The following is a 24914-nucleotide window of genomic DNA, read 5'->3' as shown; positions in this document are numbered from 1 at the left end:
TATGGGAGGGGGCAGCGTGTGTGTGTGCGATGCAGTTATATCCGAAGCCACAAACAGTTTTTGATTGTCACGAGAGATGAAACGACGTGCAATGCATCTAACACAACTCAGCGAGGAAGGGGTGTGTGAGTGAGTATGAATTTAAAACTTAACTAGGTGTGAGAGCTGATGATGCGGAAAGCAGGCAGGCAAATGCATATTAATGCTCCCGTGCTTCTTTTACGCAACGCCCACTCGTAGCAGAGAGAAGCGGAGCGTGTGAGGATGAGGTCTATGCCTTCTCTAATACAGTAGATCAAAACAGTACGATAAGCGTGTTTGGGATTGGTGATGCTAGCTTTCTTCAGGTCTCAACACTAAACACAGCAAAACTCAAAATTGTGATCCAGAAAATAAATCATTTATTTACATTGAAGTTTGAATCACATTGAGGAAAAGGAAATTAAGACTCCAGACTTCCATTTCATGACTGTATTGCTGCTGATGTGGAAAAAGAAATTATTCTACGAGTGTACAGAAGAGAAAAAAAAGGGGTTTCATTTTTCTTAAAAGCAGTGAATGAGGCGATAGAAACATTTCCAACCTCCAACCCACCCCAGAAAAACAACAGGCTTTGAAAACAAGAACCGGCCATTGCTGAGACAAGAAGAGGTGAAAAGGGTTTCCGTTTCAACTCATCACCACCTTTAACCAGGTTAACCATCAAACAGCCAGAACTGACCATGAGGATGATTCCTACTGTTTCTAGGAAAAACAGTTTGATATATCTATGACAGTCTTCATAGAGTGTGAGAATGGTTTAATGGAGGGTAAATAGTGGTTTCTGGATTGCTGCTGAGAATCACCAAAGCTCTAAAAACCAATATTGACAGACAGACTGGAAGGGGGAGGTGTTGGAAAAGGTGGGTTTTGGCGAATAAGGTGGATGTCCATCGGAGGCAGAGAGAACGAGAGAGTTGGCCGGGAGAAAGCAATATTGACAGACTGCCTGGGATGAGGAGTGTGTGTGTGGTGGGTGGGGTGGGGTAGAGGAGATATGGGGCGGTCCATTTGAGCCAGAGAGGGGGAGCGTAGGACTGTGTAGTACAGAGAGAGCGAGAGAGACACCCCTCTGGTTCTTCAGTATTTCTTAAACTCCACGTCGTCTGGAGGGCTCATCTCCACCGTTCTCTTCCCCACGTCCGTCCAGTTGGTGCTCAGGACTGTACCACCTGACTCCATCTACAGGGGGAGGAGTGGAAGTCAGTGATACTGCAAAAAAATAAAACTACATCTCTCAGTTTCTCTCCGTGTGCAAGTGTGTGTGTATATATATAAAGACACTCACAAAGGACTTGTTCATGGCCCGTTTGACCTCGTCGGTGCCGTCCCCGTAGATCTGTTGGAAGAGTTTGTTGAGCGCTGCGTCTCCCTCCAGTTTCTCCTTCTTCTCCTCCTCACTGATGTCCACCACCACCTTGTCCCAGTTACGGCTGGAGTGGGACGAAGACGGGTACTGGTCTGAACAGGAACACATGTTTAGAGGGAGAGAGGGTTACCATGGGTACTGGTCAACACAGGAGAGGGGGCTTTCAGTAGTACAAACCAAATGCTGTAAAAAAAGAAAAGAAAACATAGTTAAATGTATTTGTTTAGCGGTATGGCTGGTATATGTGTAAAGGAGAGAGAGCAGAGGAAACTGTGTGTGTGCGTGAGATACAGAGGTACTCACTGGGGGTGAAGTGTTTGACGCTGGGCTCCTGTCCTTCACCCTCCAGTTTCTCCCACCTGATCCCCTCCGTCTTCTTCATTTTGATCTCCACCTGAGAAAAAGAGAAGGGGGTTAGAGAGGGAGAAAGAGAGAGGAGGAAGAGGGCGTGGAGAGCAAGGAGAGAGAGAGAGCGAAGCCAATGTCTTTAGTTATCGTTACGTCGATATAGGGCTCAACACATGAGATCAGAAGACGGTAGCTCAGCGCTCACCAGTCTCTTCTAATGGTGGGATCAGCTCACGGCAGAGAGAGACAGTGATATGCGGGGGCACAGCTCACTCCCAAATCTTCCTGACAGGGAGTGCTAACGAGACATCTGTCAGCTCAAGGGGCCGGAGAGTGTGTGATCAGATCAGCTCAACGTACGTTTGTTTGTGTGTGGGGGTGGGTGAGAGCTATCTGTCTGTCGACCAGTGGCAGGAACACACATTTCTGGACAGATCATTACGTCGGAGGAGAGGAGACGAGAGGACAGCCGCCACCACATGCGAGCTGCAGTGACAGGCCTCATACCAGTGGGACACTTAAGCTGCCGAGTTCTCCAGTACCCCCCCACCCCGTCATCTTTTGTGTGTGTGTGTGTGTGCGCAGAGAGAGAGAGAGAGAGAGCATGTGTGTTTAGAGACAAAGTTTGACAGAGTTATAGCGTGGGGGGGGATGCGCTGGCATGTCGACACAATTAAAATAAAATTTCTGCTCTGTTGAGTTAAGGGATGTTTCATTCATGAACGTGTCAGGAGCAGACGCCAGAGCATCAAGAGGCTTTCACACACACACACGACTAATAGATGAGCTCAATACTAACCCAAGACTAAACACATCAAATCTTAGGACTGAATGCTCAACAATGACCCATGCTTAACTGATGTTCACATGGAGCCCTTCTTCATTMAATATTTACAACCAACATCTGTCTGCAGACACCGACCTAGTCAACCTTCGTGTACAGTGTAGGGGAAATGGGCTGGGAGACGAGGCAGAGACACACAGACCCCTTGCAGTGGCAGGGAGGTTTTTATACTCTTATGTGCACACAGAGAGTGAGTGAGTGTGGTGATAACTGATGCAGTCTGTGCCCATGCAGAGTGTGTGCTGGGGGGCTATACAACATTAATCTGCTGCCACATCTGTGTCTCTGCGTGTTAAAGGGACGTGGCAGGCGAGGGGCTGGGTCTTAAAGGGATGTGACAGCACCGTCACATACAGGACCACCACCCACAGCTCCCAGGGGCCATACTGAGCCACACACACACACACACACACACACACGCCTGTCAGTCTCTCAGAGGGGGAGTTGTGTCCCATGTCACCAGTCCCACGTGCTCTTACCCCCACCGAAGTCCCCCCTGTCCTACACTCACCCGCCCCGGTCTTATACAACATATGCACACACACACACGCCCCCTCCCCTCTGCCCTCCACATACAAATCCACATACAAAGAGTCTCCCATCTCAGCCCTTCACAAAGTAGCCCCTACTTTAGCTTACAGCAGAGAAGATTTTAAAAAGCAACTTAACAAATAAATAAATAAAAATAGGAACAGTCTGGCGAGGGAGGCTGACAGGCATGGAAATTACAGAGGGAGGCTGTATGTTATCTATTCACAGAGACGAGAGGAGTTTGGAGCAGAGCGAGTGTGTTTACCCTTCCGTTCTGATCAAACACTCTGGTGTGTAATTGGCTCCCTGTTGTCATGGCGACCCCGCGGGTTAGAATGCCTCATAGCCGACGACGTGAGGTCAGAGAGGGTAGCACTGACGAGTGCGTGTGTGCACGACACACACACAGGACCAAGCATTACCAATATCACGTGAAGACGGCACAAGAGTGTTAGGTGTGTTTCCTGTACGCGCAACTGTGCATAGTACAGCCTAGTATCCCTTCCTAAGTGTCCTCTGAAGAAAGCAGTGAAAGTAAACCACCATTGGGAAAGGGAAAAAACACAGTGAGTACTGCAGTTGGTGTCGTTAGTCTGACTAGTGCAAAGCCCTTGGACTCACACAGAGAGTAGTTAGTTAGGGACAGGTTTGGCCCGGGTCTCTTCTGGTGGGTCTCTGTGACGCTTGCTCATACCAGGATGCTGCACGGCTAAAAAGAAGTCAGAGAAGCGTCAAATAATCTCAGCACACTCCCTCGCGTGCGTGCTCTCTCTCACAATAACTGAACACAGTTCACCTGTTCAGAGATCAGGTCTCTCAGTGTGCCTAGTGGAAAGGAATGCAACCATCGACTGATGTGTTTAGTGTGCGCATTTGTCCTTGTGTCATGTTTGAGTGTGAATACTGTGTATACATATACAGTAAGTGGTAGTGTGTTTTACATGTGTACATTCTCTATATTTCTCTGTGTGTGTGTGTGTAGGACCATGAGAGCCTGTGGAGCCCTGTGGACCAGGGAACAGACAGGGCTTTGTGGAGGGGGCCTAAACTCACTTCTCTCCCTCCCCAAACTCCATCCCCTTCTCTTCCTTTAAGACTGACTCCGTGTGTGTGTGTGTGTGTGTGTGTGTGTGTGTGTGACGCACAAGATTAAGTTTGTGTGCATGTACGCAGTGCGTGTACGACGACAATAATAAAATTTAAAAAAGACAAGTAGTTGAATTTTGGAATGTAGTTGGAAAGAATTTGAAAATGCTCAAAATGCTCAAATCCATGGATATAACCCAGGAATTTGAAAAAAGTATTTTAAAATACTTTCAAACAGTAGGCWATTTATAGGAAATTATTTTTTAAATACTTCCAACAGAAGTAGTTGAGTCGGGCCACATTATCGGAATATACTCAAATACACATAAGTATTTAAATAACAAAATAGACATGTATTTGAACCCAGGTCCGATGACAACCTGTGTGTGTGTGTGTGTCTTAGGCAGTCATCTGCCCCTCTTTTCCCCTCCTTCTTCCTATTCTAAGACGGGGTCTTTGTTTGAGCTTCAACACACGTGCACCTCTGGTATGCAGTGCCTGATGTTGCCATGGCGAACTGTGAGTGAGTGTATGTATGGGAGTATGGAGAGGGGCTACGTCCTCTCGAGGGTGGAAACTAGTTTTAGCATTGGCTGGCAGGAACTCTCAGCAATAACCTCTTCTCTACCTCACTATATTCTATTCCTCCTCTCCCTCTGTGTCCCGCCATCTCCTTTACTCTCTGCTTAGCTAGAGGCTGCACGTCTGTCGGACGAACAAATCATCTCTTCACTCGGGTCTCTGTCAACCCTCCCCCTGTTGTGCCGTGTGTGTGGCATGTCCCGCCGTCTCGTTAAACTGAGCACCATCTCATGCCCCAAACGAGTCCCAACAGGCTGCACCCATCCCTAGATTCCCAACGCACACTAGATGGATGAGCTGAGTGGCTCTCTCACATGTACACACGCACAGGATGAGTCTCTCGCACACACACACACACACACACACACACACACACACACACTTCGTTTCAAAACAGTCACACTCATTGCATGTGTGACACAAGCTTGAAATGGATACAGAGACCTTTTCAAGTTTGTCATTAATACACAATAACAATAGTACATTTTCACATTCTGTTTTCACATAATAAAGTGGGAGTGAGTAAGAATAAGCACGGAGAGATGCCTACGCACTAATTACTATACACTACATTCTCACTCATTTGTGTACAATAAGAAGTGCCCTTCCCACTCATTATCAGCCATAATTAGTTACAACTGCAGAGCTTGTTAATTCTCACAGGGCAGAGTTCTAGTGTGTGTGTTGACCCAGTCAGGGCTGTATTTAAGAGGTTTCTCCTCCTCCCAGTCTTTCTGCTCCACTAATGGTTAATTATCACATTCCAGTCTGGTCATTCTCTGGTTAACCTGCTGTGTTTAATCACATGTCTAAGGGTTCCTGGGGACTGCATATAACCTTGAGGACTGTGGTTTTACACACATTTCAACAGTGGGTACAATTTCTCAGTTCCTGAGGCAAATGATATGACATTTCTGATAGGCCGAGGAGTATGGAGTATTACCTTAGTGGAGAGGACCTTGAAGGTGCTGTGTTGGGGGACGATGGGATGCAGCAGGTTCATGTTCAGGCTGAAGTCCCCCCCCGACGGAAGTTTCACCACCGCCGACAACTACAGATAGAATCACACATTACACACACACATCCTCCACTGCAGACCATTATAGAGGATTGGGGATAGGATGTTTGTTCAAATTCACCCCGAGGGTGTTTTAGTGCTGGTCTTAGATCAGTTGGGCTTTCTTTCTTCGATTGAGGATTTAGACTCGGGGAGAGTAAACTGTTCCTAGATCTGAGCTTACAGGCACCCCTGGGGGCATAGCTGGGCCCAAAGGGAGTGAGTGTGTGATACCCCTTACAGCAGTGGTTCCCAAACTTTTTAATAGTCCCATACACCTACAAACATTCAACCTCCAGCTGCGTACCCCCTCTAGCACCACGGTCAGCYCACTCTCAAATGTTGTTTTTTTGCCATCATTGTAGGCCTGCCACGCACACACACACAATACATTTATTAAACTTAAGAATGAGTGTGTTGTCACAACCCGGCTCGTGGGAAGTGACAAAGAGCTCTTATAGGACCAGGGCACAAATAATAATKAATAATTTTACATATAAAACCTTATTTGTTCATCAAATTGTGAATAACTCACCACAGGTTAATGAGAAGGGTGTGCTTGAAAGGATGCACATAACTCTGCAATGTTGGGTTGTATTGGAGAGAGTCTCAGTCTTAAATAATTTCCCACACACAGTTTGTGCCTGTATTTAGTTTTCATGCTAGTAAAGACTGAGAATCCACTCTCACATAGGTACGTGGTTGCAAAGGGCATCAGTGTCTGAACAGGGCGATTGCCAAGGCAGGATACTCTGAGCGCAGSCCAATCCAGAAATCTGGCAGTGGCTTCTGATTAAAATTACATTTTCACAGAGCTGTTTGTTACAATTTCGAWGAGGCTCTCTTGTTCAGATATCGGTAAGTGGACTGGAAGCAGGGCATGAAAGGGATAACGAATCCAGTTGTTTGTGTCATCCGTTTCGGGAAAGTACCTGCGTAAATCCACACCCAACTCACTCAGGTGGTTCGCTATATCACATTTGACATTGTCCGTAAGCTTGAGTTCATTTGCACACAAAAATATCATATCAAGACCTGTGTGTTGTCCTTGTTAATACAGACAGAGAAGAGTTCCAACTTCTGAATCATAGCCTCAATTTTGTCCTGCACATTGAATATAGTTGCGGAGTCTCTGTAATCCTAGATTCAGATCATTCAGCTGAGAAAAAACATCACCCAGATAGGCCAGTCGTGTGAGAAACTCYTCATCATGCAAGTGGTCAGACAAGTGAAAATTATGGTCAGTAAAGAAAACCAAGKTCGTCTCTCAATTTAAAAAAACGTATCAATARTTTGKCCCTTGATAACCAGCGCACTTCGGTATGTTGTAAAATGGTCGCTGCCCATATCATTGCATAGTGCAGAAAATACACAAGTTCAGGGGCCTTGCTTTAACAAAGATAGCCATTTTCACTGTAGTGTCCAAAACGTCTTTCAAGCTGTCAGGCATTCCTTTGGCAGCAAGAGCCTCTCGGTGGATGCTGCAGTGTACCCAAATAGTGTTGGGAGCAACTGCTTGCGCGCGATTTCCCACTTCACTTTGTCTCCCTGTCATGGCTTTTGAGCCATCAGTACAGATACCAACATGAGCAGCAGCTACGTTTGGCTACATACGGACCGTTAGTGGAATTCCCGTGAGAGAGTAACGGTTAATGCAATTGGATGTTAATTATTTGACTAGGCTACCTGGATTTGACATTGTGTTATTTCGCTGAACACTAGATGGTTTAATTGTATTCTTTTGCCAGTGAAACGAGGCTACTCCGATGAGAAGATAAAAAAATCTCACCCAAATGTGGGAAAATATCAAATTGACTGTTTGAAAATGTGAAGAATAATACAATTTTAAAAAGTGACATTTTTATTTGGCGTACCCCTGATGGCATCCCTGCTATAGATCCTCTGGAGGGCAAGCCCCCTAGCTATCTCATTAGCCCTAATAACACCTCCCCTACTATTCTCAGAACAACAGAAAGAGTGGGTGAGGGCAAAGGAAGGGAACGAGATGTGGAACTGGAAATCGGGCATCTCTGTGTGTATCAGAGAGAGCTGCTCTCCTGTAGGGGGACCTCAGCAGAGAGAACAACTAGGCTTGGGCGGTACACTGGGGTATTGGAAAGCGCCACAGGATGGCTTTTCAATACTGTCAAAACTATTTTCCCAATACATTTTAATATGTAGCTACTGTTTAAGTTAATACCTGCAGTCAACTTCTGCAATACGTTAAGAGATAAAGCAGATTGCGTTCTTCATTTCACAGGTCACATTATGGAGCTTACCATAGTTCCCCTAAAACAGTTGAACCAGTCACATGTTTGTTTGTAAATAGCACAATGGGAGAAAGCGGAAGCAGGTGGGTCCATAGCGCATATATCAGCGAGTCTGTTGTGTGGCGCACAGTTGCCATTTTTTCCCCCTGTGCTTCCTACTAGTGGTTTTCCCCCTTCTGTTCTTCTCCCCTATGTTCACATGCTGCACTTCCTTCAGAAAAGCATGCATCACAACTTTGTTCATTTGCACAATTTCTCTCGATCACTTTCACTTGTAAAATGTCCACACTCACCGAAAATGACATTCACTAGCTATTCTTGTATAACTTTATGAGCTGATTTGCTTGTCTTTGCAATTAGTTTACATTTTTCCCCGCTTATTAGCATTTAGCATRTATGTGATTTGGCTAATATTGATAGCATTCTGGTAATAAACTTTTCTTGCCTTTTTAGCAAGAAAAGTGCTATGCCGGTAATACTGTAAATCATGGGATGAGAGAAACTCTGGATACCGCCCAAGCCTAACAACCTCCCATCGTTACTAATCTACCCCCACACCCCACCTCTGGGAAGACGACTCCCCCGCCTTTCCTCTCRGTCATTCCATAATCCTCATCAGCCTTTTTATATGCCACACCTGTCAGTTGGATGGATTATCTTAGCAATGGAGAAATGCTCACTAATTGGGATGTACTCATTAATGCACAACATTTGAGAGAAATAAGCTTTTATGTGCGTATGGAACATTTCTGGGATCTATTATTTCAGCTCATGAAACATGGAACCAAGACATTACATGTTGAGTTTATATTTTTTAAAGTCAGTGTAAATAAGATGAGAAATAGACATGTCTAGAGTTGGCTTCCCCAGTGACTACAGTACTGGGCAGCTGATACTCTGGCAGCACTTCTGACAGTTTAGAACTGTCATGCTCTCTCCTCAAGAGCTTCTTACACTGACTTCTCTGTGTGTGTGTGTGTGTGTGTGTGCGTGAGAGAGAGGGTGTGTACCTGTCTCTCGTCAAAGTTGATGTTGACCCCATCCGTAGGCACATTTTTCACCATGATGGTGACGATGACCTGAGACTCTGTCTGGTACCAGTCATGCCTGAGGACATAAACACTTAGTACAGGTTGCCCCTGAAGAGTAGGAACAAGTTATCCACCTTCCTGCACACATAGTGTGCATCCCAAATGGCACCCTACTCCCAATATAGTACACTARTTTTGACCAGGGCCATAAGTATTCCAAATGTAGTGCACTAAGTAGAGAAAATGGTGCCATTTGCGACTCAGCATGAACTGTACTTACTTAATGTGTGGCGTCGGTGTCTGCTGGGGCATCCAGTCATCCCAGGAAGAGAGAGAGAAAGTTTAAACAAACACACAAAACAAGCGAGAAAAAGAGAAAGAGTTTATGATGAGCTTAGGCCTTTAGACCAGACAGAATACGGTCTGAAATACTGAGTGTAACATTGCCCCCATGAGGCGGAGAGTGGAACTGAAAGCCAGAAGGCATGGGTGTCAACCTCTTTCCATGGAGGGCCGAGTGTCCGCGGGTTTTTGTTTTTACCTTTCAATTAAGACAGACAACCAGGTGAGGGGAGATCCTTACTAATCCTTACTAATTAGCGACCTTATTTCGTCGAATTAAGTACAAGGGAGGAGCGAAAACCCTCAGCCCTCCCATGGAATGAGGTTGGCACATGTGGTCTAAAGGTATGTGGACATCATAAAGAATGATAGAGGCCTCTAGTGGCCAAAAGGCTGTTTTGGCATTGGGCAGCGCAATTGAGGGCTTCCACCATTTGAATGTRGTGAACTGGGTGGGACTTCCAACTTCATTGGCTGATCCCTCCTGGTGACCCTGTTGGGAGTCATGTCCAACAGGTCATCAGGAGGGATCAGCCAATCGTGAGGAAGAAAACGTACTACCTCAAAATGGAGATCGCTTGGGCCGTGCCATTGAGGCTTTCACAGATGGCATAATGGAACAGATAAAGACGAGGCCTCTTTCCATCTCTACTGTTGACATAGAATAATGGTAGGAACGTCCAAAGTGGTCATTAGCACTTACCTTGTTCTCCTTTCCATTCTGATTGGCCACTGCAAAGGAGAGGAAAAGGAATAGTATAGTCAGCCAGTTTCCACTTACTCATAGATTAACAGGCCAGAAAAAACACACACACACCTCCCTGTGAGATCTCAGAGGCAGTTTGTTTACCCTCTGAGGCTAAACAGGCCTGATCTGTATTTACCAGTTATGTCTGTTACATTATTCACTGCTTTCATTAGAGATGGAGGTGACAGAGGGAGGCCAGTAGAGGGGGAGGGAGAAAAATAAATAGCGAGAGAGGGAGAAGGAGAGAAAAGGAAAGAGGAGAGAAAAGGGAAAGAGGGCAGGGATGAGACGGAGTATTAATGTTGTCTAAATGAGGTCGCGTTTGAAAAGGGAAACGGGGAGGGGGAGCGGGGTGTGTGTGTGTGATATCACCATATGCACACCCCGTTTTGATGTGTGGGGGCGTCAAGCTGAAGCGCCTAGCGGTAAACACTGTCACTTCACACATGAAAGAGACGGGAGGGAACTCACAGGGTAAGGCCAGGGTATGGCAACGGAGGACTGAGGTGTGTGTTGGTGCACTTGTGCAACAATGTGCGTGAATTGAATGTGCTTTTGAATCTGTTTGAATATGTATTATACATCTGTATGTGCGTGCGTCTGTATTTTGGTATGCATGGGTGGTTTAGAATGCGAGCCCAACACGCAAAGGATGCGTGTTTGTTTGGATGTTTACCGGGTTTGATCTGAGGCAGAGAAACCTAAATTATTAATGCGATTCAAACAGGTTCAATTTAAACCCTCAGACGATGACAACCACACACATATTCTCTAACAAAGAGTTTAGCTAGTACAGGGGTAGAATTTAGCTAGTACAGGGGTAGAGTTTAGCTAGTACAGGGGTAGAGTTTAGCTAGTACAGGGGTAGAGTTTAGCTAGTACAGGGGTAGAGTTTAGATAGGGAGGGGAATGCATCTCCAACCTCTATTTCAACAGTGAAGCTGAAATCACCAGCATTTTGGATTTGAGATCAAATGTTTCACGAGGTGACAGTACATAACCCCCCACCCCATTATTTTTTTTATACCAATACCAGGGGAGGTCAGCATTTTTGGAGTATGACCTCTATGACCTCTAACTTTCTCATTATTCACAACTCATTCATGATTATCCATAATCGAGGTAGCACCCACATTAATGAAGTGTTCAGAAACATCTATTCTCATTTACAATAAAAGTGACAATACATTTCAGTTTGTATTAGGCTAAACATAACCTTACAACGAAAACAACCTGCAAATGCATCCGACAAGGCTATAGAGTCACAGGTGTGATGTAGTCATTGCGTACTAGGAATATGGGACCAAATACTAAAATGCTTGACTACTTTAAAGCTGCAATATGTAACTTTTTGGGCGACTCAACCAAATTCATATAGAATTTTTATAGATCTGTCACTCATTGAAAGCAAGTCTAAGCAGTAGATCTATTCTATGTGCACTATTTCTATGCATCCCGTTCTTAGGTTTTGTTTTTCTTTCAGTACATTAACTTCAAACAATATTTCACAGAACTGTAGATGGTACAATGATTCTCTACACTATACTTGCTTGTTTTGTCAAACTGAAATTAGGCATAGTATCAGAATTTTAGCATCTGGGAAATGGCAGAGCAATTTCTGATGAATTTGAACTGAATTTGTCCCCCCAATTTTTTTTTAAGTATTCAAATAGGGGCACAAGATGCATAAATAATTCTCATTTCAAAACAGTACAACATCAAAGTTTGACAATACCCTCAAATAAAAGGTTACATTCTGTAGTGTCGCCTCATGAAACATCTGATCTCAAATCCAAAATTCTGGAGTATAGAGCCAAATTCACAAATGTTTGCTTCGCTGTCTAATTGATTGATTATAATTGTCAGCTCAGAAGTTTACATACACTTAGGTTGGAGTCATTCAGTCATTTTTCAACCACTCCTCAAAATGTCGTTAACAAATTATAGTTCTGGCAAGTCGGATAGGACATCTACTTTGTGCATGACAAGTAATTTTTCCAACAATTGTTTACAGACAGATTATTTCACTGTATCACAATTCCAGTAGGTCAGAAGTGTACATACACTAAGTTGACTGTGCCTTTAAACAGCTTGGAAAATTCCAGAGAATGTCATGGCTCTAGAAGCTTCTGACAGGCTAATTGACATCATTTGAGTCAATTGGAGGTGTACCTGCGGATGGATTTCAAGGCCTACCTTCAAACTCGGTGCCTCTTTGCTTGACATCATGGGAAAATCAAAAGTAATCAGCCAAAACCTCAGAAAAATAATTGTAGACCTCCACAAGTCTGGTTCATCCTTGGGAGCAATTTCCAAAAGCCTGAAGGTACCACGTTCATCTGTACAAACAATAGTACGCAAGTATAAACACCATGGGACCACGCAGCCGTCATACCGCTCAGGAAGGAGACGCATTCTGTCTCCTAGAGACGAACGTACTTTGGTGCGAAAAGTGCAAATCAATCCCAGAACAGCAGCAAAGGACCATGTGAAGATGCTGGAGGAAACAGTTAAAAAAAGTATCTATATCCACAGTAAAACGAGTCCTATATCGACATAACCTGAAAGGCCGCTCAACAAAGAAGAAGCCATTGCTCCAAAACCGCCATAAAAAAGCCAGACTACGGTTTGCAACTGCACATGGGGACAAAGATCGTACTTTTTGGAGAAATGTCCTCTAGTCTGATGAAACTAAAATAGAACCTTTTGGCCATAATGACCATCGTTATGTTTGGAGGAAAAAGGGGGAGGCTTGCAAGCCGAAGAACACCATCCCAACTGTGTAGCACGGGGGTGGCAGCATCATGTTGTGGGGGTGCTTTGCTGCAGGTGGGACTGGTGCACTTCACAAAATAGATGGCATCATGAGGCAGGAAAATTATGTGGATATATTGAAGCAACATCTCAAGACATCAGTCAGGAAGTTAAAGCCTGGTCGCAAATGGGTCTTCCAAATGGACAATGACCCCAAGCACACTTCCAAAGTTGTGACAAAATGGCTTAAGGACAACAAAGTCAAGGTATTGGAGTGGCCATCACAAATCCCTGACCTTAATCCCATAGATAATGTGGGCAGAACTAAAAAAGTGTCGAGCAAGGAGGCCTACAAACTTGACTCAGTTACACCAGCTCTGTCAGGAGGAATGAGCCAAAATTCACCCAACTTACTGTGGGAAGCTTGTGGAAGGCTACCTGAAACATTTGACCCAAGTTAAAAAATGTAAAGGCAATGCTACCAAATACTTACTGAGTSTATGTAAACTTCTGACCCACTGGGAATGTGATGAAAGAAATAAAAGCTGAAATAAATAATTCTCTACRATTATTCTAACATTTCACATTCTTAAAATAAAGTGGTGATCCTTTTCTGACCTAAGACAGGGAATTTTTACTAGGATTAAATGTCAGGAATTGTGTAAAACTGAGCTTAAATGTGTTTGGCTAAGGTGTATGTAAACTTCRGACTTCAACTGCATACACAGTAACGTAAACTCGTACATCGCCTTGGTCCGTACAATTGCCCTTATTTTAGCGCCACAAAAACGTAATACTTCCAGATCAACTGTAATGTCAATACCWTTGTAAAGCACAATTTCTCCCCTTTCCAACATTATCAATTACATGACCTAAACGCTGCCCGTTTCGGCATAATTCAAGCAGGCAATGAGCCCCGTCAGGTCTTTTTAAAAATGGCGGGTGGGTGAAGCGAAACTAATGCGTGATAGTGGAAGGAGAGATGTTGTGTGGGAAAATTGCTTTTTTTCACTCGATCTGTCCAACTTATCACCTTATCGCCTCTAAAATGTAAATAAAACACTATAAAGAGTTTATATAATGTGTCATTACATACCTATTTGAAGGTTTGTGTCGAATTTGAATCGGGTTTTTAGGGCGGTGCTAAAGTGATCTTAGAAGTAAACAGCGGCTTTGAGAATGATGATCGCATGCAATGATGACGCAAAAAACGACTAGGTATCCCCCCCTTACTGTCCATTTCTTGTTTTTAAACAATGAGAGAAGTGCTACACCTGGTGGAGAGATTGTAAGACAGAAACAGTTGCTTTATGCGTACTGTACGTTACGACATGACACGTCACGATGTAACGGAGGGTCCGTTTTTTCAACTTTTCTCCAATACTATAGAGCCATTACCATGTCGATCAACGCTTGAATAGAAACCTAGTTCACACCCCCGATTTTGAAGTCAACAGTCGCTACAGTGCCATTAGTTTTCTTTGTAACCTCGTTTGAATGTTGCGGTTGCGCACATTTATACGGAATGGGGTGAGTTTACGTTATTTAGATTATTATTTATGTTTTTATAAAACGTGACCCGGATTGCACAAAGTCAGGGACTTATTTTCATTATGGAGTTTGAGGTACGAAAGCAGACCCTACTTACTCTCCATCATCTCCTCACAGCGTTTGATCCACATTTGGAAAGTGTTATCGGAGCCTGTGGAGCATAGGGAGAACACACTTAGGGTTCAGACAATCTCAACCAGTTTGAACACAACTCCACTGAGGAATCACAAATATACCCGTAGCCACAGACTTCTGTAGATTCAAACAGACAAGATAAGCAATATGGCTAATATTTCACCTAACCCAGAAGTATTAAAAAAAGTATACTTTTGGTGACCCCAATCGAATAAATATTTAATAGTACAAATTATTGTATGGGACAATATACATGTTTTTTTTAATATATAAAAATAATTAGAATTAGAAATTAAATATTGAGTAATGCCTCGATCACACCGACAGCGTCATGGTAAACCAGAAGTACATTCCTTTCCAATGGAACGCTGCGTTTGCCTTGCAGTGTGGTGCATACGTTGGATAAATCGAACGTATGCATCGAACTGTATGCGTAGGCTGCTTGACAGAAATGGTAACAGAAGGTGAACGTTGAACTTTTGTTGCACACAAATCCAGATGATGCTGCGTACCATTTTACAAACAAAAAAAACACTGTTGGTGTGTTCAAGGTATGAATGTATGTATTGGTTTCTTTTAGTCTTGATAAGATATGAAAATGTATCGATTTGAAGGTTGTCATTCGATTCGGGCTGGGGTCACAAGAAATTCTTGCATAAAAAAAAAAATGGTGTCCAAAACTTTTGGCTGAAAGAAAATGGGGTCCCCACTGAAAAAAAACAGAATACCACTGACCTAACATATCAGAGGCCAAGGGCTGTTACTATATTTCTATTACCAATAATATATTTAGCTTATAGATATACATCAAATGTCTAAGGATATGGGCTAGCAGTCCATTTTGGGATTAAGTGGGTAAGGTTAAAGGAGGTGTRTAGGTGGTAGGTGCTTCACAGGTCCCCTCAGCAGATCTCACCGTCCAGGCTGTGTCCCTGAGTGAAGGCAGCATGTGCCGACTCGAAGTGGTTCAGGTGGAACTCTGCCATTCTGCAGGGAGGGAGACAGGGATGTTATCAGAAGCAGAACAACAAAAAAACCTGGGGAAAACTGACAACCAATTAAAGTTTGACATATAAGGCAGTGGTTTTCAAATCGGTGGTCCGCGGCCAGGTACTGCACGGGGTCAGCGGAAAAATGTAAATATATACAGTGCATTCGGAAAGTATTCAGACTGACATTTTCTACATTGTTACGTTACAGCCTTATTCTAAAATTGATGACATCGTTCCCCCCCCCCTCATCTATCTACACACAATAGCCCATAATGACAAAAGCAAAAACAAGCTTAGAATATTTTTCAAATGTATATATAAAAAAAACGGAAATATCACATTTACATAAGTATTCAGATCCTTTACTCAGTTGAAGTACCTTTGGCAACAATTACAGCCTTGTGTCTTCTTGGGTATGACGCTACAAGCTTGGCACACCTGTATTTGGGGAGTTTCTCCTATTCTTCTCTGCAGATCCTCTCAAGCTCTGTCAGGTTGGATGGGGAGCGTCGCTGTACAGCTATTTTCAGGTCTCTCCCAAAGCCACTCCTGCGTTGCCTTGGCAGTGTGCTTAGGGTTGTTGTACTGTTGGAAGGTGAACCTTCGCCCCAGTCTGAGGTCCTGAGCGCTCTGGAGCAGGTTTTCATCAAGGATCTCTCTGTACTTTGCTCTGTTCATCTTTCCCTTGATCCTGACTAGTCTCCCAGTTCCTGCCGCTGAAAAACATGCCCACAGCATGATGCTGCTACCACCATGCTTCACCATAGGGATGGTACCAGGTTTCCTCCAGGCGTGATGCTTGGCATTCAGGCCAAAGAGTTCAATCTTGGTTTCATCAGACCAGAGAATCTTGTTTCTTGTGGCAAACTACAAGCGGGCTGTCATGTGCCTTTTACTGAAGAGTGACTTCCATCTGGCCCCTCTACCATAAAGGCCTGATTGGTGGAGTGCTGCAGAGATGGTGGTCCTTCTGGAAGGTTCTCCCATCTCCACAGAGGAACTCTGGAGCTCTGTCAAAGTGACCATCGGGTTCTTGGTCACCTCCCTCAACAAGGCCCTTCTTCCCCGATTGATCAGTTTGGACGTGCGGCCAGCTCTAGGAAGAGTCTTGGTGGTCCTAAACTTCTTCCATTTAAGAATGATAAGGCCACTGTGTTCGTAGGGACTTTCAATGCTACATACATTTTTTGGTACCCTTCCCCAGATCTGTGCCTCGACACAATCCTGTCTCGAAGCTCTACGAACAATTCCTTCGACCTCGTGGCTTGGTTTTTGCTCTGACATGCACTGTCAACCGTGGGACCTTATAAAGACAGGTGTGTGCCTTTCCAAATCATGTTCAATAAATTCAATTTACTACAGGTGGACTCCAATCAAGAAACATCAAGGACAATCAATGGAAACAGGATGCACCTGAGCTCAATTGAGTAAAGGGTCTGAATACTTACGTAAATAAATAGTTTTTTTAATATACATTTGCAAAAATTTCTAAAAAACAACATGCTTTTGCTTTGCCATRACGGGGTATTTTGTGTAGATTGATGAGAATGTGTATTTATTTAAAACATGTTAGAATAAGGCTGTAACAACAAAATGTGGAAAAAGTCAAGGGGTTTGAATACTTTCCAAATGCACAAGTAATTTTTACTTTAATGTTTTTATGAATATCCCTAGCAATAGAATAYAATATTACATTGTTTCTCAAAGATTAATATTGCGCCAACTACACACTGGAGTATCTGACACAGGCCTTGAAAAAGCACCCGCGAATAGGCTACCACTGCGGCCGCTGGCTGCCGGTAAGCTTTCTTGACTTTGACATACATTTTTGCCAACACACGGCTAAACTTTAACCACCTAAACAGCTGCGCTTGGGGAAAATGTGTTTGGAGTTACCTTTCTAGCTAATAGGCTATATTAGAGTTTACACATTCTCATTCAATTATAATGTGGGGAGGTCAAAACAACGAAAAACTATGTAGCAAATCTATTCATTCTAGAATGTTGATCATCATTCACCTGATAAGACAAGACTTGAAAAAAATATGTTTTTGCTAAACTATGATGGGGTCCCTGATCAAGAAAAGTCTGAAGACCCCTGATATAAGGGAGACGTAGAGTTGAGTTTAACCAAATGGATTTTCCGATTTATTAGGAAAAACGCATCACATTTCTGTAAAAGGTTCAACAACAGTGCTTAGTGTTCTGAAAACAGAAGCGAAGATATGCATATTATTAGTAGATTTGGATAGAAAACACTCTGAAGTTTCTAAAACTGTTTGAATGATGTCTGTGAGTATAACAGAACTCATATGGCAGGCAAAAACCTGAGAATAAATCCAACAAGGAAGTGGGAAATCTGAGGTTTGTAGGTTTTCAAGTCTTTGCCTATCCAACATACAGTGTCTATGGGGTCATATTGCACTTCCTAAGGCTTCCACTAGATGTCAACAGTCTTTAGAACCTTGTTTCAGGCTTTWACTGTGAAGGAGGAGAGAATAAGAGCTGATTGACTAAGAGGTCTGGCAGAATGCCATGAGCTCAGTCAGGCTCACGCCCGTGAGAGTTAGCTGRGTTCCTTTTCCTTTCTAAAAACAAAGGAATTCTCCGGTTGAAACATTATTGAAGATTTATGTTAAAAACATCCTAAAGATTGATTCTATACATCGTTTGACATGTTTCTACGAACTGTAATGGAATTTTTTGACTTTTCGTCTGGCCTGCGCGTCGTGAATTTGGATGTGAACTAAACGCGCGAACAAAAAGGAGGTATTTGGACATAAATGATGGACTTTATCGAACAAAACAAACATTTATTGTGGAACTGGTATTCCTGGGAGTGCATTCTYATGAAGATCAAAGGTAAGTTAATATTTATAATGCTATTTCTGACTTCTGTTGACTCCACATGGTGCGTATCTGTATGGCTTGTTTTGGTCGCTGAGCACTGTACTCAGATTGTAGCATGGTGTGCTTTTTCAGTAAAGTTTTTTTGAAATCTGACACAGCGGTTGCATTAAGGAGAAGTGGATCTAAAGTTCCATGCATTACACTTGTATCTTTAATCAATGTTTATTATGAGGATTTCTGTAAATTGATGTGGCTCTCTGCAAAATCACCAGATGTTTTGGAAGCAAAACATTACTGAAAATAACGCGCCAATGTAAACTGAGATTTTTCTATATAAATATGAACTTTATCGAACAAAACATACATGTATTGTGTAACATGAAGTCCTATGAGTGTCATCTGATGAAGATCAAAGGTTAGTGATTAATTTGATCTATATTTCTGCTTTTTGTGACTCCTCTCTTTGGCTGGAAAAATGGCTGTGTTTTTCTGTGACTAGGTACTGACCTAACATCATCAGATGGTGTGCTTTCGTCGTAAAGCCTTTTTGAAAATCGGACACTGTGGTGGGATTAACAAGTTTCTTTAAAATGGTGTAAAATACTTGTATGTTTGAGGAATTTTAATTATGAGATTTCTGTTTGAATTTGGCACCCTGCACTTTCACTGGCTGTTGTCATATCGATCCCGTTAACAGGATCTCAGTCGTATGAAGATAACTAGCTGGGAAACTGTTGTCAGAGAGGAAGAAGGTGATCTTTCGTTTGTTGTGAGTGATGGGGGAGGGGCTTGTCTGTGTGCGAGGGGCAAGGTTCACAGAAGGAGCAAAGTAGACGAGACCAAAAAGACACGCTCATAGAAACAAACAAAAAATATTAAAACCTTGATTCTTGCAGAATTTTGGAATATCGTGCTAAAACARGAATTCAAATCAAATTAATTTGATATCACCCAACACCAAAGTCTAGCCCATGACACCTGTCAAACAATGTTAATCGATCTGAATTGACATGCATTTATTTTGGCAGCTTGTGTTTTCTGGGGGGAATGTCTGACTATTTCTGTCACTGTTGATTTAAATGACTACGAGGATGACTGCTTTATTTGCATTTGAGGTTTGGTCCAACATACATTTAAAATGTAATTTTAATTTTTTATTATTATATATATTTTTTTAAATCGGTCATATGGACACCAAAACACATTGAGACATTTTACTGTAAAAGAGGATAACTTAACCTTTGTAACGATACCCTTTGTCTCAACTCCCAATTTTAGAACAGAGCAGACCCTACTAAGACGGGAGTATCAATGAACATGATTGTGGAAAATTAATCCTTTGTTTGATGCGCACAGAATTGCAGTACCGCTACCAGCATTTTAGCCAGAGTGTTATGTGCTGTCTAGTCTGTGTTTTATAAATGTGCATTGAGCATAAGAAGACACATTTATATAAGGAATTAGTCATTCATTCTCATTCTGAGAAATAAGCATATATTTATCTTGGTAATCCACTTGATTTCAACATCTAAACAAAGTGTTCAAACAGTTTGAGACGGACAGGAGGCTGTAGCAAATAGATTCATGTTGGAGACTTTAAATATCAAAATTGCTGGCTACTCACTGGCAGGTGGTCTTGTGCGTGAGACATTGCTGTCATTATTAGTGGATGTGCATTATGCATGGTTCTGGTTAAATTTGTTACAAAAAGGGAACTTTCATAGACTTGAAAGCCAGGCCAGTTATTATTGCAAAAAAGCTGGTTAAACCATTTTGATAACATAAATGATATATACAGTACCAGTCGAAAGTTTGGACACACCTACTCATTCAAGGGTTTTTCTATATTTTTACTATTTTCTACAGAACTATGAAATAACACATATGGCACCATGTAGTAACCAAAAAAAAAAAAAAGTGTTAAACAAATCAAACACATTAAGAAAATAAATTCCACAAATTAACAAGGCACACCTGTTAATTGAAATGCATTCCAGGTGACTACCTCATGAAGCTGGTTGAAAGAATACCAAGCGTGTGCAAAGCTGTCAAGGCAAAGGGTGGCTACTTAGATTCTAAAATATATTTTGATTTGTTTAACACTCTTTTGGTTACTACATGATTCCATGTGTTAATTCATAGTTTTGATGTCTTCACTATTATACTAKAATGTAGAAAATAGTACAAATAAAAACTCTCGAATGAGTAGGTGTGRCCAAACTTTTGACTGGTATAGTATATACGCTTTATTGTCACATACACTGAATATGCTCAGCCACAGTAGTACGGAGTCCCTGGAGCAAATTAGGGTTAAATGCCTTGCACGAGGACACAGAATTTTCACCTTGATGACTCTGGTATTCGAACCAGCGACCTTTCGGTTACGGCCCAACGCTCCGTTAGGCTACCTGCCGCCCTGGTAGTGGGTCTTACAGTTAGCCTAGGCATAATTTTACAAGCCCTGAATTKATTTGATTATTTCTGACTGTTTGAAATGCAGTGTATTGACCTTTAAGTTTCGCAACAAAGCATATTTAGAGAAAAAATAAATAAATGGAAATATATATACACACACGTTTTACATTTTATTTTATATTATATGATTTTTAAGCCATATCGCCCAGCCCTAGCTACGCTCCTTCTGCACACATACCCTGTTCTCATGAAGGCAAGAGCAAGACTGGGGTTGAGCTGCTGGGCTTTCTTGGCATCATCGACAGCACCTGTAGAAACAGATATACTCAGATTAGAAACATAGCTCAAGTTTCTGTAGCAAAGACAAAATGAGGGAACTAACATATGCCAGTCACTTGAATTAAAATCATTCTACAAATCACCAATTTCAGAAAATCAGTAAAGCTAGGTAGGTTAGTCAAGGGTTAGAGCTGTAGTTTGTCAATGGAGGATTAAGGTTTGTCTGACTGATATCAGTTTTTCAGTACTTGGGGGGGGGGGGAGATAAGAGACTTACAGCTGTAGTTTTTCAGTTGGAGGTGGGCATAGGCTCGTTGGCAGAACCATTCTGAATTGTCCGAGTTTACTTCCAATGCTTCATTGAGTTCCTGGGGGGAAATGACGGGGGACATCAAATGGGCAAACTTGGGGTCAATTGAATTGACAAGACATTGAAAAAAACATGTTTATGACCACTAGCTAAGGTTGACTATTGTTTAGATACATTTTTATGTTCCCAACTATTTAACTTGGCTTTCTGCACACAATCTTCTTTGTCTTACATTAGTAAGGTGGTTAGCAACAATCAAGACATTGATGTACACAGTATGGCAGGTGGTTAGCCAGTTAGCTAGCTATGCTAACATTAGCTTAACTGGCTAGCTAGTGCAACAAGATACAACCAAGAAGCTAACTAGCTCCTGTGACGGTACACATATACTAGTAGCTAGCTATATCACTACTGCTGGAGTTGAGCAACTAATGAGAGTACGTCGTTCCAGACCAAAAGAGTTCGATAGTGTGGCTAACTTAACTGGCTCTCTCGTTAGATTAGTTTCTAAAGTTAGCACAAGATTAGCTAGTTAGCTAGCTATACACTTTTCGGGGCTGGCTATCTAGTTAACTATCTAGTTAGAGTTATTGAAAACATTTCCAAACCCATGGCAACTTTAGCTAGCAAGAATAATGCAATTTACTTTCAATAAAACGTGTTCATATTTTCTTTCTAGTTTGACAGCCAGCTAGCCGTTGTTTACCTCGATAGCTTTCTGTGGGTTCTCGTCTATGAAGCTATCGGGGAAACTGCTAAAACGAGAAAACAAAGCTAACGTTAGCCTCTTGAATAAGTAAACATTTATGACAAAATACTCGAAAATGTAGCTCATATACTTGCCGTTCGGATGCCATGTGGCTAGAAGTGTTGTCAGTGGGAGAAAGAGCAGAGACTAGCTAGCTGGAAAGTTCTAGATGGGAATCAGAAAACGAAACTATGCTGGAGAATGGAGCCTAAACTCTTGCGCTATAGTTCAGTCAAAGATGTGTGTAAGTAAACCAAGATAGACCACTGCCTGTCATTTCCAATGGGAACAAATGAGCCCAAGTGGGCAGAACAAGCAGAGCCAAGCACGAACGAGCGAGATCCTATTGGTGCGTTCTAGCATCATCTGCATATTTCCGTTAAGGGAACACAAGCTATGTGAAGCGCGCGTGTGCAATAACTATTCCCCATTGCACTCCTAAACAACACGATTTTTAAAAACTTTTGCAAAGGGTAAAGTTTGCTAAACTTAATCCACTCTGTTCATAACATATTCTAGTTTTGGGAACATAAACCTGTATTGAGATCAAATGTTTAATCGATGAGAACATTTGCCGAATGTCGACCAAAATCCATCTCGTTCCATCTTCTGGCTTCCTGTCACTACCATATTGGTAGTGAGTGGAAAGGCAAAGCGGATGCTTCACATTTAAACATCCAGTGAAATATCTGTCTCATTGTTCTATCTGTGGTGCAGTGAGTGGATTGGAGCACAGTGTAGTAGGCATGCGCCGTGCGGGCCTGTCAACGGTCAGCTGGGTAGGCGCAGTTGCTGCTGTTGCTGATTCTTCTTCGGTATTATGGCGTTCGCACATTTTGTTTGTGCATGCCGCCACCTATTGTGCGGTAGTGTGTGGTCAATCACCTTACATTTTGTGATACAAACTTAAAAAAGGAAAGGGAAAAAGGACCAAAAAAACTAACCCTACACCCAATACACCACTATTTCATAAAGATACAAATCACCACCCCATTCCACCTATATTATTTTTTATTATTTATTATTTTACAATGACAGCCTACCCCGGCCAAACCCTAATCCGGACGACCCTGGGACAATTGTGCGCCGCCCTATGGGACTCCCAATCACGYRCAGTTGTGATACAGTCTGGAATCAAACCAGGGTCCGTAGTGACACATCTAGCACTAAGATGCAGTGCCTTAGACTGCTGCGCCACTCGGGAGCCCTATATACACCACCCCATTCCCCATTCCACGGCGTACACATCACTGACAATCTGAAATGGTCCACCCACACAGACAGTGTGGTGAAGTAGGCGCTTGTCTGTACAGTATGTAGGCGCAAGTAGGAGGCTGAAGAAATGTGGCTTGGCCCCTAAGACCCTCGGAAACCTTTACAGATGCACAATTGAGAGCATCTTGTCGGGATGTATCACCACCTGGTACGGCAACTGCACCGCCCGCAACCACAGGACTCTCCAGAGGGTGGTACGGTCTGCCCAACGCATCACCAGGGCACACTGCCTGCCCTCCAGGACACCTATAGCACCCGATGTCACAGGAAGGCCAAAAAGATCATCAAYGACATCAACCACKCGAGCCACGGKCTGATCACCCCGCTATCATCCAGAAGGCGAAGTCAGTACAGGTGCATCAAAGCTAGGACAGAGAGACTGAAAAACAGCTTCTATCTCAAGGCCATCAGACTGTTAAATAGCCATCACTAGCCAGGTACAACCCAGTTACTCAACCCTGCACATTAGAGGCTGCTGCCCTATATAAATATAGACATAAAATCACTGGCCACTTTAATAATGGAGCACTATTCACTTTAATAATGCTTACATACTGCTTTACTCATCTCATAATGTTACATACTGATTTACTCATCTCATATGTATATACTGTATTCTATTATACTGTATTTCAGTCAATGCCACTATGACATTGCTCGTCCTAATATTTATATATTTCTAAATTCTATTATTTTACTTTTAGATTTGTGTATTGTTGTGAATGATTAGATACTGCTGCACTGTTGGAGCTAGGAACACAAGCATTTCGMGCCAGAGTACAGGCCTCGGTGTAAAGCTCATTCCTTCGACGATAAACGCAAATCCGACCATCACCCCTGGTGAAACAAAACCACTGCTCGTCAGTGAAGAGCACTTTTTGCCAGTCTTGTCTGGTCCAGCGACGGTGGGTTTGTGCCCATAGGTGACGTTGTTGCCGSTGATGTCTGGTGAGGACCTGCCTTACAACAGGCCTACAAGCCCTCAGTCCAGCATCTGTCAGCCTATTGCGAACAGTCTGAGCACTGATGGAGGGATTGTGCGTTCCTGGTGTAACTTAGCAGTTGTTGTTGCCATCCTGTACCTGTCCCGCAGGTGTGATGTTTCGGATGTACCGATCCTGTGCAGGTGTTGTTACACGTGGTCTGCCACTGCGAGGATGATTAGCTGTCTGTCCTGTCTCCCTGTAGCGCTGTCTTAGGGATCTCACAGTACGGACATTGCAATTTATTGCCCTGGACACATCTGCAGTCCTCATGCCTCCTTGCAGCATGCCTAAGGCACATTCACGCAGATGATCAGGGACCCTGGGCATCTTTCTTTTTGTGTTTTTCAGAGTCAGTCGAAAGGCCTCTTTAGT

At 42.9% G+C, this 24914-nt stretch overlaps 1 protein-coding gene across 4 annotated transcripts; it reads right to left on the bottom strand.

Moving 5' to 3' along the window:
• Window positions 1-378: 378 nt before the first annotated feature.
• LOC111979011 (protein SGT1 homolog) lies at window positions 379-22569 on the bottom strand. Of its 4 annotated transcripts, none has more exons than XM_024009285.2 (13): window positions 22377-22569; window positions 22240-22288; window positions 21501-21591; window positions 21183-21252; window positions 15604-15674; window positions 14650-14703; window positions 10203-10231; window positions 9438-9460; window positions 9137-9233; window positions 5743-5850; window positions 1712-1802; window positions 1328-1500; window positions 379-1221 (listed from the first exon to the last, which is right to left on the bottom strand). In XM_024009285.2, exons 1-13 carry the CDS (start codon window positions 22388-22390, stop codon window positions 1120-1122), a joined length of 972 nt encoding a protein of 323 aa, XP_023865053.1. In that variant the 5' UTR covers window positions 22391-22569; the 3' UTR covers window positions 379-1119. The 4 variants fall into 4 exon arrangements, with proteins under 4 accessions (XP_023865053.1, XP_070304888.1, XP_070304889.1 ...); XM_070448787.1 differs by having other exon boundaries at window positions 9438-9457; XM_070448788.1 differs by having other exon boundaries at window positions 22240-22285; window positions 22377-22558.
• Between the last annotated feature and the right edge of the window lie 2345 nt (window positions 22570-24914).

This window comes from Salvelinus sp. IW2-2015, linkage group LG19, assembly GCF_002910315.2.
Source record: "Salvelinus sp. IW2-2015 linkage group LG19, ASM291031v2, whole genome shotgun sequence".
Lineage (NCBI taxonomy): Eukaryota > Metazoa > Chordata > Actinopteri > Salmoniformes > Salmonidae > Salvelinus > Salvelinus sp. IW2-2015.
This window is presented reverse-complemented; position numbering and strand designations above follow the sequence as displayed.